Source organism: Chiloscyllium punctatum, chromosome 8 (genome assembly GCF_047496795.1).
Source record: "Chiloscyllium punctatum isolate Juve2018m chromosome 8, sChiPun1.3, whole genome shotgun sequence".
Lineage (NCBI taxonomy): Eukaryota > Metazoa > Chordata > Chondrichthyes > Orectolobiformes > Hemiscylliidae > Chiloscyllium > Chiloscyllium punctatum.
In genome coordinates, this window is record NC_092746.1 from 45,809,608 (window position 1) to 45,828,001 (window position 18,394).

General features: G+C 40.6%; 1 protein-coding gene across 11 annotated transcripts in view; it reads right to left on the reverse strand.

Moving 5' to 3' along the window:
- The window catches only part of ppp1r9a (protein phosphatase 1, regulatory subunit 9A), a 363,720-nt gene that overhangs the window by 239,035 nt on the left and 106,291 nt on the right, over positions 1-18,394 (reverse strand). For all 11 annotated transcript variants that reach the window (XR_011961323.1, XR_011961324.1, XM_072575462.1 and 8 more), the window contains exon 2: positions 9,153-9,285. Coding sequence is in view for 9 of the 11 variants with exons in the window: in XM_072575462.1 (XP_072431563.1) it covers positions 9,153-9,285 (133 nt within the window). In the remaining 2 variants the exon portion in view is untranslated. The remainder of the gene's footprint in view (positions 1-9,152; positions 9,286-18,394) is intronic.

The window sequence follows — 18,394 nt, forward strand, 5'->3', positions numbered from 1 at the left end:
AATGGCTTCCTTTTGTCTCATACATGACCAGCCCCAGCCAGAACATTATCTCGGTCTTGCTACACATACACATGGACCACTCCATTATCTTAGGTGTTGTGAATGAACACTGCATAATCCTCAAATACCTCTAATTCTGACCTTTTGTTTGAGGAATAGGCATCAATAAGGCAATTTTAAACATACAAGATGCTGAGGAGGCTGCGAGCATAAATGTTGAGAGGATGTTGCTGCTATGGGGGCATCTCAAGTTAGAGGACATAGTTACAGAATAAGGGGATAGGCATTTAAAACAGAGATGCAAAGGAATTTTTTCTTTCAAGAAGTAGTGAATATCTGGAACTCTCTATGCAAGTGTGGAGATGAGATCACTGGAAGTATTTAAAAAGAGGTATTTTTTTTAAATAAAGGAGTTGAGACCTAAAGAAGCTGGCACAAAAGAGAATGATCTTATAGAAATGGCATAGCAGACATGAGGGGCTAAAATGGTGTGGCGCTATTTCTTAGGTTAAAGAACTGAAGATATTTGGACCCACCCAGAGAAATTCCTGCAATCATAACAAGTGCCCGAGCGGATTGGCCTCCAAGAACCACAACAATCTTCCTTTCTGCTATTATAGTTCCAAACAGTTTTCCCTAATTCCGATTTACTTATGTTTTGATAGGGTGCCTAATGCCACACTCAAAAGCAGCAGTGATTCAAGGGGAGTCACTTATTTCTGAAATTTAGCTCCTTTGTGCATGTTTAGACACTGGCTGTAATGAAATCTGAAGCCATATAGTTATGAATTTGATAAACAGATTATTGCTGAGTGATTGCTACATTAGAAAAATCAACATCATCACACTTACAAAATTTGAAAGTAGATTGACAGGATGGTAATTGGAATGACTGGATTTGTCCTTCGGTGGTCAGGACACATATAGACAATTTTCCAAATTGTCAGATGCCTGTGCTGTAACTGTACAGTAAAACATAGCTTAGGAAGCACTAATGGCATTTTAGCCTTTAACACAAAAGGATTTGAGTATAGAAGTAGAAAAGTATTAGATTTTATCAAGACCATTTCTGTTCTCTGAAGTTTCAAAGAATGAGTGATTTACCCAACCTCTCTTCTTATGACATTGGCATCCCAGTGTCATAAGAAGTGATGACGGCACAGTGGTTAGCACTGCTGCCTCGCAGCGCCAGGGACTCGGGTTCAAATCCCACCTCAGGCAACTGTCTGTGTGGAGTTTGCACATTCTCCCAGTGTCTGCGTGGGTTTCCTCCCACAGTCCAAAGATGTGCAGGTTCGGTGAATTGGCCATGCTAAATTGTCCATAGTGTTGGGTGCATTAGTCAGGGGTAAAAAAAAGAGTAGGGGAATGGGTCTGGGTGGATTGCTCACTGGAGGGTCGGTGTGGACTTGTTGGGCCAAAGGGCCTGTTTCCACACTGTAGGGAATCGAATCTAATTACTTCAATTGTAAAAAACTTTGGTCAGACTGCACCTGGAGTACTGTGTACAGTTTTGGTCTCCTTGCTATAGGAAGGATTCACAGACTTGTTTCTGCGATGGCAGTGTCACAAGAAAGATCGGGTAAATCACTCATTCTTTGAAACTTCAGAGAATAAAAATGATCTCGTTAAAATCTACAAAACACTTAAAGGAATAGATAAGCTTGATGCAGGAAAGATGTTTCCTGCATTAGGGAGTATAGAATCAGGGACACTATCTCAAAATAAGGGGGAAAACAATTATGACCAAGATGAGGAGAATTTATTTGATTCAGAGGGTTGGAATCTTTGGCATTCCCTTCCTCGAAAGGTTGTTGAAGCTCAGTCATTGAAGATTAATAAAGGGCGACACGGTGGCTCAGTGGTTAGTACTGTTGCCTCACAGCACGAGGGTCCCAGATTAGATTCCAGCCTTGGGTGATTGTCTGTGTGGAGTTTGCACATTCTCCCAGTGTCTGCGTGGGTTTCCTCCGGGTGCTCCAGTTTCCTCCCACAGTCCAAAGATGTGCAAGTCAGGTGAATTGGTCATGCTAAATTGCCCATAGTGTTAGCTGCATAGTGTCAGAGGGAAATGGGTCTGGGTGGGTTACTCTTTGGAGGGTCGGTGTGGACTTGTTGGGCCGAAGGGCCTGTTTCCACGTTGTAGAGAATCTAATCTATAAAGTACAGGTTGAGAGTTGGCTATTGTACAAAATAAAACCATTCTAATATCCCAGCTATTAGGATTGTGATTAAAGATTTTAGATATTGCAATATCCTTTGACAAACCTAAAAACAAGTGGAAAATCAGAATAGTTGAGCAGATTATTCAGTAATCATCTATATTAACTGTATCTTATACAAGCTTGAGATTTCTTACTGTTAACATGATGTACATCATCATAAAATTACTGCCAGCTATCTCTATCATCCAATGTACCACAACATTATACAATGTAGAATGCAGTTCAGACAATCTTAATCTTCAATCCAATTTTAAAAGATGGCTTATAATTAAAAAGTTTTTAACTTATTAGAACTCAGTAGTTTGTAGGACATCATTTCCTGCATTGCCTCTAAACTAAAAAGATTGACACGTGAACTACAAATATCCCTGCAAGATAACTTTATAATTTATTGGTGAGTAACTATATTCATTGAAGCTTTGTTGGGTGCATTGGAGCTCTTCCCTTTGCTCAACCAACTATTGCATTACATGTAAGAAGTGAATAAACAACTGCCAGCTAATGATTGGGAGAGCAGGAATATCTTGATAATTCTACAAGTTTCAGCATAAAATTGTTTGAATAAACGTTAGCGATGGTTGATTTTCTGTCTTACATAGTATTTTAATAGAATGTAAGTCCTTCATATATCACCACCAGCTTTTAAAACGGTAACATCTTACAAATTGGTTGCTGATGCACACAAAGCAAAAATAAGTCAATTTTAATCCAAGTGTGCTGACCCACTTGATATCAGCAAGGTTGGTACAGGGATGCTAAATTTAGCCTCAAAATCCCTCAACTGGGGAAATAAGGAATAAATCAATCCTCCAGCTTTTCCAGTCATAAATTACATAATCTCTAACTATGACAACATTATCACTTCTTGGTCAGTCTACAGACAGGTTCAACACCTTTCCTCTGTTAAAAAAAAACTGTAGATGCTACTTCAGTTGCAGATCTGAAACAAAAATAGAAGGCACTGGAGAAACTCATTTTGTCCGGTAGTATTACAAGTTCAATGACTCTTCTGAGAACAGTTCCAAATAAGAATTATTGGATTAGAAATTTTAACTCTGTTTCTCTCTCCACACATTATCAGATCGGCTGAACTTGTTTCTCCAGGACTTTCCATTTTTATTTCACTTTTGTTTTGTTTAGCTCAGTTTTACTCTACCAGATTGTAACCAAAATGCCTGCAGCAGTGGCTCCTCTTCATGGATTGTTTTCTCTGGTGTCCAGCAAAGAATTATTATTGCCTCACTGTTATGGACATGTTATCACCTTGGCAATACCATGTGAAATTATGGCAACAACTACCATATATAATCCAACATGTAATTCAGCCCAAAACCTTACAATTGAATCTAATTCACTCAACCATTGTTTCAGACTTATCCAGCCAGTTTGTAACATTGGTATCCTACTCGATCTGGAAGTTATTTTACAATCCTATATCCTCTCCATCTCTGCAACACTGCCCAATCCATTCAGCATAAGCTATCCACAAGTGAAATATATATCTAAACCTTGTTCTTCTCCACTCAACTATTACAAAGCTCTCTTACTTGGTTCTGGATTAGTGCTGCTGGAAGAGCACAGCAGTTCAGGCAGCATCCAAGTAGCTTCGAAATCGACATTTCGGGCAAAAGCCCTTCATCAGGAATAAAAAGCTTGGTCTCCATTCTCTAATAACTTGGGCTTTACCAAGTCTCCTTTGCCATTATCCTATCCTACCCAAATGCCAATCATTCATACTCCATTTCCCAACAGTTCCAAATAAAGGCTTTCCTCATGTTAAAAACTGTTATTGCTCTCTAACATCCACCCTTCATCTATCCAGGCTTTATCATCTCTCAACACTGTGCATTCTCCTCTTGCCACGCAATTGGCTGCTGGGTTTCAGACAACTAGGCCCTACATCAAGAACTTCCTCTTTAAATCTTTCCTCTCATAAGATCGTCTTTAAAATCTAACTTTTTTACCTCAATCACTCATTTGGCGCAGTTCCCATTGTCTAGATAGCATATCAGAAGTGATCTGAAAGCACTTTCCTTTGTTAAATATGATATATTTAAATAAATCTTTTGTGACAATACTATGGCTTTAAGATGTGCATTTTGTCCTGTTTTTTTTTGAAGAGAGATTTTTAAGGCAGAGGTGCTGAGCAGTCTAGGCAGAGATGCTAGGTAAACAGTTTGTGGGGCCTTGTTTTTTAAATTGGAACAATAGAAGCAGCTTGAATCGATGTAGTCAAACCCTCATAGAACTAAGACTTCTAGGTTTTTTTAGTTTTTCAGTAGCAGTTGTTGCTAGAGTCTCAACAGGATTTGGAAGCTGCAGTAGATCTCTTTCTGCTACACTCTCTGTCTTCTCTTGATGCTTTTCCTCCTGGACTGGTGTTGCATGTGAAAACATGTTTTTCTGAACTTGCCTTTTGCCAAGGCTGTCTAGGTCGTAGACTGTTCAGGAGTAAAGTAATCTATCACTTTGTTAAGTTTTTTAATAGAATTCTAACTAAGCCAATTCTTTATTTTTTCTTTTTTGTATTTTGACTGTCATGTATTAATAAAGTGTGTTTTGCTTCAAATCTGGTAGTTTGACCAGTTGAATTGCGTCTGGAACGCCACACTCATACTTAACTTTAAAATAAGACAAACATGAATAAACAAGGTTTAGGCTATCTTCTTAATAAATTTTGAGGGTTTTGGTCTGGTCCATAAGACTTTGTTGAAGACTTGTTAAATGTGCTCCAAATGAATGGTAGGCTAATGGAGAAAGTGAAGTCACATGGTGTGCAGGGTGTTCTAGCTAGGTGGATAAAGAACTGGTTGAGCAACAGGAGACAGAGAGTAGTAGTTGAAGGGGTTTCTCAAAATGGAGAAAGGTGACCAGCGGTGTTCCACAGGGACCAATTGCGGGGCCACTGTTGTTTGTAATATACATAAATGATCTGGAAGAGGGCACTGTTGGTATGATCAGCAAGTTTGCAGATGACATGAAGATTGGTGGAGTAGCAGAAAGCATAATGGACTGTCAGAGAATACAGGAGGATATCGATAGACTGGAGAGTTGTGCGGAAAAGTGGTAGATGGTTTTCAATCCAGACAAATGTGAGGTCTTGTATTTAGGCAAGACTAATTCTAGAGTGAATTATACAATGAATAGCCTTGGGAAAAGTTGATGGACAGAGAGATCTGGGAGTGCAGATCCATTGTACCCTGAAGGTTGCTGCACAGGTGGTTAGAGTGGTCAAGAAGGCATATAGTATGCTTGCCTTCATTGGATGGGGTATTGAGTATAAGAGCTGGCAAGTCATGTTAAAATTGTACAAGACATTGGTTTGGCTGCATTTAGAATACTGTGCACAGTTCTGGTTGCCACATTACCAAAAGGATGTGGGCACTTTGGAAAGGGTGCAGAGAAGATTTACGCAGATGTTGCCTGGTATGGGAGGTGCTAGCTATGAAGAAAGGTTGAGTAGGTTTGGTTTATTTTCATTAGAAAAAAAAGGAGATTGAGGGGGGGCCTGATTGAGGTTTACAAAATCATGAAGGGTATTGACAGGGCGGATAGAGACAAGCTTTTTCCCAGGGTGAAGGATTCAATAACGAGAGGTCACGCTTTCAAGGTGAGAGGTGGAAAGTTTAAGAGGGATACACGTGACAGGTACTTCACACAGAGAGTGGTGGTCGTTTGGAATGCGTTGCCAGCAGAGATGGTAGGGACAGGCACGGTAGATTCATTTAAGATGCATCTGGACAGATGCATGAGTAGGTGGGGAGCAGAGGGATACAGATGCTTAGTAATTGACCGACAGGTTTAGACAGTACATTTGGATCAACTCAGGCTTAGAGGGCCAAAGGGCCAGTTCCTGGGCTTTGAATCATTATTTCTTGGAGAGAAATAGCTGAAAAATCAGATAAGAAAATAATCTCTCTTTATGCTCCTTTAGTTTTATTCAGACCATGCACCCATCAGCATTTAAATTTGTTGTGCTTCACTCAAAACTTTTTTTTCCTATCACTGCACCAGAAAATGCATGAAAATAAAAAACATATTTTCTGGTCTTTAATTGGCACATCCCACGAACAATGTGAGAAGGCTTGTGCACAAACTTTTGCCTCCCATTCTACAGAGTACCTAATCTATTTTATTGAAAGACTAAGGTGATGCATGAAGTCCAACAGAATAGTAGAATATGACCATTTGCAAGTTCACCTCCAAGTCACTCAACATCCTGACTTGGAAACAAATTGCCATCCTTCATCTCTCTCCCCAACAGCATTATGTGTCTACTAACAAGAAATGCACTGAGGTGGACAACATATACTGGCCCAATCAGCAATGCTCACATCCCATGGATGAATTTTAAAAATTACATTCTAACCTACAGTAGATCTTCTCTTTAAATATTTCCTCTCTAATCCATATTCCCTTCTCTGTACTTGCTGAAAGTTTATTACATAGTGAGCAACCTGCCATTTTGGTGGAAGTCCAGGGACCTGAAACATTGCACTGAATTTTGCTATTCGTGACATTGGCTCATTAAGTCAGGAAGAGCAAGTGGCTGGACAATGGACTCAAACCTTCCCCAATGCTGACAAATAAGAATCCTCCTGTGGAAAATGATAGATCATGGCTAGGTTCCAGTGTCAAGAGGTCCATTCAGCACGACCCATGGAGATGGCCATTGCCTAACTTAAAATTGTGGACAATACTTGGCTATCAGCAGGAACTCCACTGACAGTGGAGCCTTCAGTTGGAAGGAAGCTGCTGCCACTGAAGCAAGGCAAGATTTACTGGAAACACCAGTCTTTGAAATGGCTACTAGAGCAGAACTGCTCCCTGGAGATAAATCTCCTCTGTTGCTGGAAAATAAGCCCACAACTCAGTCACAGCTCAGACTTCCTGCAGTAAAATTGACCGTGATCCAAGCTCTTCCCTTGACACAGCAGAGGACGGATACTCTCCAGGCAAAATCTTATGGTATGTAATAATTGCAGATAAATGATTTATTTTTAGCTTTCGGTGGCTTCCAACTGCTGCCATACAGGTTCCCATCAAAACCTATGTGCCCATCTTGAGAAGTAATTGAATGATAGAGCAATGTTGGTGAGCTGTTCCAATGAAATTTCATACCTTTTCAATAATGCCCCGACCTCTAAGCCAGAAAAATTCAGATTTCTCCTTCTGATTTTGATTTTATTTTTGCGTGTATTTTACAGTAAAAATCCAATAAAATACAGTGAAAAGCTTTCATGTGTTGCAACTAAATGGCACTGATTTGAACAATTTAAGAAAAGATATTGGTTGAGGAAGGTCCATCTGTCCCGAGCCAGCTCATCAACAACGACACTTGCACTGTCATCCCTCCGCAATTATTTCGCAGCTGTCTACACCTGACCCAAAGAACAAAGTCGACGATCGTCAGGCACCATCTTTGCTGCTGGTCAGATATTCCTCTGCCTACCGCCTCATTGCATCTTGCACCAGACCCAACCACGTCGGAGTTCTACAGTTGCTGCTTTATGTCCTGCATTTTCCAGTTTTTGTTTTTACAGAATCCTAGAATCCATACAATTTAGTTACATAAAAATGATAAACCTTGAATTTTTAATGTCAATATCAAGAATGAATTTCACAATCCTCAATAATTGCATGGAAAACCTTTAATAAATATACTATGCCTTTTCAGAACTGAATACATAAAGTTGTTCTGCAATTTGCATCTTCTGAAGGTCAATAGCTAATACTTTGCAAAGAGACGATAGAGAACTAGAGTTTCGCTGCATTTCAGGGCCCAACTCCATAAAACCGCAAGACTTGGAGCAGAAGCACACCATTTTGCCCATCGAGTTTACTGCATCTCTCAATGAGAAAAGACATCAGGTGAAACTGAACAGTGTCAGTCTGCTGAGACAAACTGGGCAATGAAAATTATCCTTGCATTGGAACAAGTGGGACACTTAATACTGGACCTCACAATCGATTCAAATTCAGCTAGGAAGCAGAAGCTATCAGCAATAACTCTCCAATTAACTCACTTGCAAAGTAAATTTAAATTCCTATGTTCAGGGCAGTATGAAACCACTATGACTACAGAAGCAGGTCAGAGACTGGGAATTCTGCAGTCTTTTATTATGTCTTGACTCCCAAAGCCTAGGCATGATCTCTACAAAGCACAAGCCAGTGTTGATGGAATACTTTTCACTTGCCTGGATGAGTACAGCTCCAACAATGCACAAGCATCTCAACATCAGCTAAGACAAAGCAGCTCTCTTGATCAGCATCCTGTGCACCAGACTAACTATTCACTTCCTTCACCTTCAGCACACAGTGGTAGGGCAGTAGCTCATCAGTACACTCAACAGTACCTTGCAAACCTGTGATATCTACCACCTGGAAGGACATGGACAATGAATCCATGGTAGACCATCAGACACAAGTTCCACTTCAAGGCATACATCAACCTGAAATGAAACTATATTTTCACCATGTCTCTATTATGACTAGATCAAGATTCCTCAACTCACACCCCAATAGAATTCTGCATGTACAAACACCAAAGTGACTATTACAATTCAAGAATGCACTTCAACATCTGCTCAAGGAAAATTAGAGATGTTCCACAAATGCATACCTCCCATGAAAAAAAAATTAAAGATTAAGACAGAGTCTATGACTACACTTAAACGTTTACCAATTAAATGGGTGGCTCACTTCTAACACAGAATGATTGTGTGGCATGACCCACCATAACTGATGGTTAGATGCTATTTTGCAACAGTCATCTCCTCCTCCTTTCAGACTGTCCACAAAACTAAGCTCTTGCACCAATTTTCAATTATCTCTTCTTAACATTGCCTATTTAGCATCTATTCATAATCTTTTCAGAGTTGAGCACAGATCAAAAATTTGAGAATAAACCTAGGTTCTTACTCCTACCTTTTTCAAGTTCAACAGGAAAAAGATCAAGCCTCTCTACTCGTTTTTCCAGTTCATATTCAGCAGATGCAGCAACTGGATCCACGTCATCATTTCTCCTATCATAGTCTTCGTTAGAGTATGTGTGGAAAACCTGTAGAAACAAACTTTCTGTGACTCAATGGCTCAATTTAAAACTTGAAGTCCTATCGAAACAAATTCATAAATAACAAGAAAATACAGTTCTGTACAAAAGTGATATCAACATCAATATCTAAATATATTATTCATATGCATGAAATAAAATATGATTTAAAAGTAATTGAATAAGGCAGTATAAGTGATCAGATGAGGAATTTTCATCTCAGAACATGAAGTCACTTCTTTTGCCGACTGCTGGATCAAATGATTTGGTAGATACATTCGGTTCTTTATAATAGTGAGCTTACAGATCAAAACTGATTTTAATCCAGAATGAAGTGGCAACTTTAAAAGGTAGGATACAAAGTTGATGGCAGAAGTAGTGATCTCCCTCACTGTAACTACTTTATTGAAGGGAAAATATGACAATGCTTTATATCATTGAGTCACAATACTTTGGAGAATCTTGCTGTCCATTTTCTGAGTACGTCTGTACTTAGAGATGACTCCATTCTAACAACCAGATTACGCACCACTTTCAAAAGCAAGTCTCTCCTGCTCAAAACTGCAACCAACAACAATTTCAAGTGCATTTGAATCTTGACGCTGCCCTTGTACTACATGTTCATTATATGAGCATCTTCAATTTCCATCTGTACATTGTTCATTTAAATTCAGGTTATATCATGTAACAGCTTGGAGGTATGAAATGCCAACTCCATTCATGCCCTCAGAAAATGTCCAAAATCTTTCAGAGAGAAATTTAGATTTACTTGTTTTCTATGTTCCATTTTTGGATTTTCTTTTTTGGGATATCTTATATTCTTAATTATATGATATGAATTAGATCATTAATTCAGCTATACTGACAGTTCCCAGATGCTTCAGCTATAAAATTTCAACAATGCCAATAGCTCTGGTGAGGTAAACTCAACTCTTTTTTCACCCCACTCATCACTGTGCTCTGGATATTATTGAGATACTGCAAGTAAAATGTGTGAATCTCATAATTTGTTTTTCTTTCAATTCAATTGTGCCAACATAGGCAATCTGTAACACTATGTTTAATCATTGCTCTGTATTTAGTTCAAACTGTTTGCTAACACCAACAATCCACTGATAATTGACGACTGCACACGCTCATCTGTTTTTTTCATTCTTATGAAAATGTACAATGCACAATAAAAATGATTAAACAAATATTAAAAATCTAGTGTGTTGAACTTTATTTTTCACATTTACCAATGTAATCTTTTCTTCAATCTTTTCATTTTATCTACTTGCTAGCTTCTTATTGGTTTTTGCTTAAATATGTTCTGAGTGTCAACAGATGCAGCCAATGTCTTTGATATCACTGACTACATTTGTACATGAACATGATGTACCCCCTCTAGTTTTGTAATGCCATAAAATGCCGCCAGCAATTAAACACTCAATACATATACAGCTAATGTTCCTAACATTACCCTGAACTGCTTAGTTTTAATTTTAAGATTATCCCCTTAATCCCCAAAGATAACCTATTCCCCATGGGCCTCCAGAAAGAACTAGCTGTGAGACAGTACAGCTTCCTCCACTTCACGTCCTCACTCCATGCCATAGTTAGGAAGTGAGGTTTTGAACAAGTAATCATTCACTATACTCTATTATTATTTTTTCTCTTATTTTTGCTCCACTCTCCTCACCATCCTAAATCCCTCACTTCCACCATCTTTTTCCTATTCTAACATCCATCCTAGCAAAAGTGAAAACCCAATTCAGCGACTGTAGAAGAAACATGTATTTGAATAGTACTTTTCATAATTGTCAGAATAGCAATATAATATAGACTACTGAGTTTCAAATCCCATCATCTAATTTTCACCCTGAGTTTTTCATGGATGAAAATGGTTTCTAAAAGTAATAGAAGCAATGGCTTTAAAATGTCCATTGTAATCCATTTGACCACAGCACGAGTCTAGCTTAATAGGCCATCAATAAATAGGAAAAAAATCAAAATTGAAGCAAACATTTTTATCAAAAGACATGGAACCTGTTATCTCCTGTTTAGTTCACTTTTTTTTAAATGAACAGTTCACATAATTGGGATATGAAAATATTGCTCAGAAATCATCCAGCATCCATGCCCTCCAACTCCTCTATGACCTACACTTCCCCAGGCCCAATGCCTTATCTTCACAATGGACATTCAGACCCCATACAAGTCCATCTACCATGATGAAGGCCTGTAAGCTTTACATTTCTTCTACTCCTACTGACCTTAACAGTTACCCTCCACCAACACACTCATTTGATTGGCAGAACAGGTCCTCACCCTCAACAACTTCTTCTTTGAATCCTCCCACTTCCTTCAGACCAAAGGGACCATGGAACCCACAGCATGGAACTAGCACCATCCCCTACCTTTTCTTCCGCTACATTGATGACTGTATTGGCGTCACCTCATGCTCCCATGAGGGGTTTGAATAGTTGATCAACTTCATGAATACCTTCCACCCTGACCACAAGTTCACCTGGACCATCTCTGACACTTCCCTCCCCTTCCTGGTCTTCACCAGCTCCATCTCTGGCGACCAACTCAACACAGACATCTACTTCAAAGCCGCCAACTCCCACAGCTACCTGGACTACAACTCCTCCCAACCACTCTCCTGTAAAAATGTTATCCCTTACTCCAGATTCCTCTGCCTCTGCCATATCTGCTCCCAGGAGGAACAATTCCACTCCAGGACATTCCAGATGGCCTCCTATTCAAAGGACTACAATTTCCCCTCCCACATGATCAACAATTCCCTCCAGTACATTTCCTCCACTTCCCGCACCTCCACCCTTGAACCCCACCCCTCCAATCAGAACAAGGATAGAACTCAACTGGTCCTCACCTTCCATCCCACTAATCTCTGGATACAGCACACTATCCTCTGCCATTTCAGTCACTTACAATCAGATCCCACCACCAGAGATATATATCCCCTCCCCACCCCTATCTGCACTCCGCAGAGACCAAGCCTTCCGCAACTTCCTCATTAGGTCCATGCCCCTCCTCCCCCTGCCCCCCCACCAATTCACCCTCCACTCACACCATTTTCCCATGCCACAGCAAGAGGTGTAAAACCTGCACACACACCATCCCCCCCCACCTGCATCCAGCAGAGATTTCTCTGCACATCCAAACACCTCATCTACTGTGTCCATTGCTCTCGATGTGCTCTATTCTTCATTGAGGAGACAGGATGCCCACTCGCAGAACATTTCAGGGAACATCTCTAGGACTTACGCATCAAACAACCCCACTGCTCTGTGGCCGACCGCTTCAACTCCCCCTCCTACTCCATCAAAGTCTTGCAAGTTCTGGACCTCCTCCACCGCCAAATCCTAGTCACCTGATGATTGCAGGAAGAACACCTTATCTTCCGACTGGGACTCTCCAACCACACGGCATCAATGTCAAATTCAGCAGTTTCCTTATCACCTCTTCTCCCACCTCATCCTAGATCCAACCCTCCAACTCGGCACCGTCCTCTTGAATTGTCCTACCTTTCTTCCCACCGATCCACTCCACCCTATCACCATCACCCCCCAACCTGCATTGACCAACGCCCTCCAAGCTACCTTGCTCCCAGCCCCATCCCCATCCCCATCCTCCTATTTATCTCTCAGCTCGTTTCCCACTTCCCCCATATTCCTCATGAAGGGCTTATGCCCAAAATGACAACCCTCCTGCTCCTCTGATGCTGCCTGACTTGCTGTGCTTTTCCAGTGCTACACCTTTCAACTCTGGTTGCCAACACCTGCAGTCCTCACTTTTTCTCAGCTGATTGAGTATATTCCTAATTAGCCACTGTCTCAGGTTAAAATCTCACACTTAAAGAACACTAGGAGGTCTTTAAATTGCATATTATTTTTAATCTCTGTTTTGTACTTGACACTATCTCTTTTCTAACTTTGCATTTGTGTGTAATGTTACATCTTACTTTTCTCAAGGTTAACAATCAAGAAAACCAATTTGTTGGGTTGTATGATAACGTTATAAGAAATTGAACTCATGGAGTATTGTATTCACAAGGAAAGAGGACAGGTTAGCTAATAAAAAGTAGACAATAAGGATAAATGGGCAATTTTCAAGTTAGTCACATATAATAAGGGGAGTATCACCTGGATTGTTGTGGGGGCTTCAACTGTTTAGAGATCATTATCATTAACTAGGAGGGATTGAGATTTGGGGTGTTAAACTGCTGTCAGGCTAATGTTCTGGCAGGTAAAAAAAAATCAAGAGACAAAGGCATTTGTCTCCGGGATCTTGCAAGATCCAGCTGTAGCATTTCAAGATGACAAGCAGGTTGCACAAAAGTGCTTCAAAAACTGGAGCCTTGAGCTCAGAAGCCTGTTCCTTTGCAGCCTTTCTCCAATTGAAACCCACTAAACACTAGCCAAACATAACAGCCATATAACCAAGATGTAAAAAGATGCAAAAAGCAGTAAGGTCTTTTCCCGAATATGAGTTCAAGCAACCAGAACCAATCATCTGGAATCATGCAGTTTCCAAGAAATGCCTTCTTAAAATGTTTAGAGTCGTAGAGATGTACATCATGGAAACAGACCCTTCGGTCCAACCTATCCATGCCGACCAGATATCGCAAACAAATCTAATCCCACCTGCCAGCATCTCGCCCATATCCCTCCAAACCCTTCCTTTTCATATACACATCCAAATGCCTCTTAAATGTTGCAATTGTACCAGCCTCCACCACTTCCTCTGGCAGCTCATTCCATACACGTACCACCCTCTGTGTGAAAACGTTGCCCCTAGACCTATGCCCTCTAGTTCTGGACTGCCTGACCCCAGGGAAAAAACTTTGCCTATTTACCCTATCCATGCCCCTCAATTTTGTAAACCTCTAGAAGATCACCCCTCAGCCTCCAATGCTCCAGGAAAAACAGCCCAGCCTGTTCAGCCTCTCCCTGTAGCTCAGATCCTCCAACCCTGGCAAAATCCTTGTAATCTTTTCTGAACCCTTTCAAGTTTCACAACATCATTCCGATAGGAAGGAGATCAGAATTGCAAGCAATATTCCAAAAGTGGCCTAACCAATGTCCTGTACAGCCGAAACACGACCTCCCAACTCCTGTACTCAATACTCTGACCAATAAAGGAAAGCATACCAAATGCCTTCTTCACTATCCTATCTACCTGCGACTCCACTTTCAAGGAGCTATAAACCTGCACTCCAAGGTCTCTTGTTCAGCAACACTCCCTAGGACTTTACCATTAAGTGTATACGTCCTGCTAAAATTTGCTTTCCCAAAATGCAGCACCTCCCATTTATCTGAATTAAACTCCATCTGCCACTTCTCAGACCATTGGTCCATCTGGTCAAGATTCTGTTGTAATTTGAGGTAACCCTCTTCAATGTCCACTATACCTCCAATTTTGGAGTCATCTGCAAACTTACTAACTGTACCTCCTATGCTCGCATCCAAATTATTTATGTAAATGACAAAAAGTAGAGGACCCAGCACCGATCCTTGTGGCACTCCAATGATCACACGCCTCCAGTGTGAAAAACAACCCTCCAACATCACCCTCTGTCTTCTACCTTTGAGCCAGCTCTGTATCCAAATGGCTAGTTCTCCCTGTATTCCATGAGATTTAACCTTGCTGATCAGTCTCCCATGGGGAACCTTGTCGAATGCTTTACTGAAGTCCATATAGATCGCATCTACCACTCTGCCCTCATCAATCCTCCTTTGTTACTTCTTCAAAAAACTTAATCAAGTTTGTGAGACGTGATTTCCCATTACCCTTTAGGGAAAAAACACAATCCATGTACCTCCAAAACCCCACTTTGGTATGAAATCATCAGAACAATATACCTTACCACCTCCAAATATTAATACACCTGAAACCCAAGTTCTCTCTGTTCAACAATATTGGCTATCCCCAGTTTGAAATTGTATCTACTCAATGCTGTGATTTTCTGCTGTGGATCTTCAAGTCACTGAACAAACTGACTCATAGACCTTTAGACACAAAGGGTAGAATGTCCCACAAGATTCTGGATTGCAGGATTTATTTCCTTTTCTTTCTTGCTCTGAAGCTATTTTGTCCCAGCATTAAAATGCTGTTACTCAAAGCAAGATGTATTAATGGGCAGGTAGATAACATTTTGAGTGACAGCTAGCAAGATCATCTCACCTAATAACATCAAAGCTGTCGTACTTCAAGGAGACTCCAAAAGATTTGGGTGGCACAGTGGTTAGCACTGCTACCTCACAGCGTGGAAGACCCAGGTTCAATTCCCACCTCAGGGGACTGGATGTGTGGAATTTGCACATTCTCCCCGTGTCTGTGTGGGTTTGCTTTGGTTTCCTCTCACAGTCCAAAAAAAAAGTGCAGGTTAGGTGAATTGGCCATGCTAAATTGCCTGTAGGAGAATGGGTCGGTGTGGACTTGCTGGGCCAAAGGGCCTGTTTCCACACTATAAGTAATCTAATCTTTTTAGCCTTCACTTTTTTCCTCCCCTAGAACACTGGCTATGTGAGACTTGTGAACACAGGACATGGCAGGGGAGAAACCTCTCAGCAACATTGTTGCTACATAACCATGAGAAAAAAAAGCATTAATTGAGAATTACAGACAATTATTTGGATTTGAATTGTTTTGATCACTTATAGTTTCGTTTCTATGATAAATTTACTTTAGTTTGAGTTATGTGACTTGTCAGGTGTTTTCCACCAATGCAGAGATATCAAGAGGGCGTGAAGTTTATGCAATTCTATCAGTGCTAATCTCCCTGGTAGAGGACTCCATTGTTCACTTAGTAATGCATTAAAACTTTAAAAAAAATGTTTTAAATCAAATTTTCCAAGAAACAATATATAAAATGTTCAACATGAGCAAAATCTGTTTGGAAAGGGCCTAAACCATAAGAAATGCTTATTGTCAACTTTATTCATCTGGGGGCTCCAACAAATTTCTTAACACCTGACTGCAATTAATATATTGCACATGCATTTCTAAAACAAATCAATGCCTTTGTTATAAACATTATAAAAATTCGAGCTTAATCACAAGTCATCTAGTTTGGTAATCTTCCTCAAAACAACAAAAACAGAAATTGCTGAAGAAACTTAGCAGGTCTTGTAGCATCTGCAGGGAAAAAACAGATTAGTGTTTGCAGTCCTGTAACCCTTTCTGTTGTACAAGCTCCTTCAGCTGACAACTGTATCACTGGAAATGAAACCTGATAATCCTTCATAAATAAGAGATATTCTTTTGGGGTGATTCTTTTGGGGTGAACCTTTTCATTGGAGAATCTGTTTCTCAAACACCATACCTTCAAAAAGAAAGTACATTCTAAAACAGATTTCTGAAAGGAAGCTCTATACACAAAGCTATTTCTCTCATTCTCGTGAAAATTTTGTTTGCAGTGTGGTATCTTAAAATTGCTGGAACTTTTGTGTATTTCTACGGTGGATTTCCAGTTATAATACAGAATTATAGATTAAATATATTTTCAAAGTTTGTGAGAAGATTTGTAGCTCGGGTGCTCATTGTTGTGGTTCTGTTCGCCGAGCTGGGAATTTGTGTTGCAGATGTTTCGTCCCCTGTCTAGGTGACATTCTCAGTGCTTGGGAGCCTCCTGTGAAGCGCTTCGGTGATGTTTCCTCCAGCATTTATAGTGGTTTGGCTCTGCTGCTTCCGGTTGTCAGTTCCAGCTGTCCGCTGCAGTGGCCGGTATATTGGGTCCAGGTCGATGTGTTTGTTGATAGAATCTGTGGATGAGTGCCATGCCTCTAGGAATTTCCTGGCTGTACTCTGTTTGACTTGTCCTATAATAGTAGTGTTGTCCCAGTCAAACTCATGTTGCTTGTCATCTGCATGTGTGGCTATTAAGGATAGCTGGTCGTGTTGTTTCGTGGCTAGTTGGTGTTTATGGATGCAGATCGTTAGCTGTCTTCCGGTTTGTCCTATGTAGTGTTTTGTGCAGTCCTTGCATGGGATTTTGTACACTACGTTGGTTTTGCTCATGCTGGGTATTGGGTCCTTTGTCCTGGTGATTTGTTGTCTGAGAGTGGCTGTCGGTTTGTGAGTTGTTATGAGTCCTAGTGGTCATAGTAGTCTGGCTGTCAATTCAGAAATGTTCTTGATGTATGGTAACGTGGCTAGTCCTTTGGGTTATGGCATGTCCTCATTCCGTTGTCTTTCCCTTAGACATCTGTTAATGAAATTGCATGGGTATCCGTTTTGGCGAATACATTGTAGAGATGTTCTTCTTCCTCTTTTTGCAGTTCTGGTGTGCTGCAGTGTTGTGGCCCTTTTGAACAGTGTCTTCATGCAACTTCTTTTGTGTGTGTTGGGGTGGTTGCTTTTGTAGTTCAGGACTTCGTCTGTGTGTGTGGCTTTCCTGTATACCTTTGTGGTGAATCCTCCATTCGGTGTTCTCTGTACCATCACGCCTAGGAATGGGAGTTGGTTGTCCTTTTCTTCCTCTCTAGTGAATCTGATTCCTGTGAGTGTGGCGTTGATGATCCGGTGTGTGTTTTCTATTTCTGTGTTTTTAATGATCACAAAGGTGTCATCCATATATCTGACCCATGCAAAGACTGCACAAAACACTACATAGGACAAACAGGAAGATTCGTATCTATGAACACCAACTAGCCACGAAACAACACGACCAGCTATCCTTAGTAGCCACACATGCAGATGACAAGCAACATGAGTTTGACTGGGACAACACTACTATTATAGGACAAGCCAAATAGAGAACAGCCAGGGAATTCCTAGAGGCATGGCACTCATCCACAGATTCTATCAACAAACACATCGACCTGGACCCAATATACCGGCCACTGCAGCGGACAGCTGGAACTGACAACCGGAAGCGGCAGAGACAAACCACTATAAATGCCAGAGGAAAGATCACAGAAGTGTTTCACAGGAGGCTCCCAAGCACTGAGGATGTCACCTAGACAGGGGACGAAACGTCTGCAACACAAATTCCCAGCTCGGCGAACAGAACCACAACAATGAAATAGACTTGTTTGCTCATATGGTAAAATTGAACAAAGAAAAGCCAACTTCCAATACTTTTAAAGTATTTAAAATACATGCATTC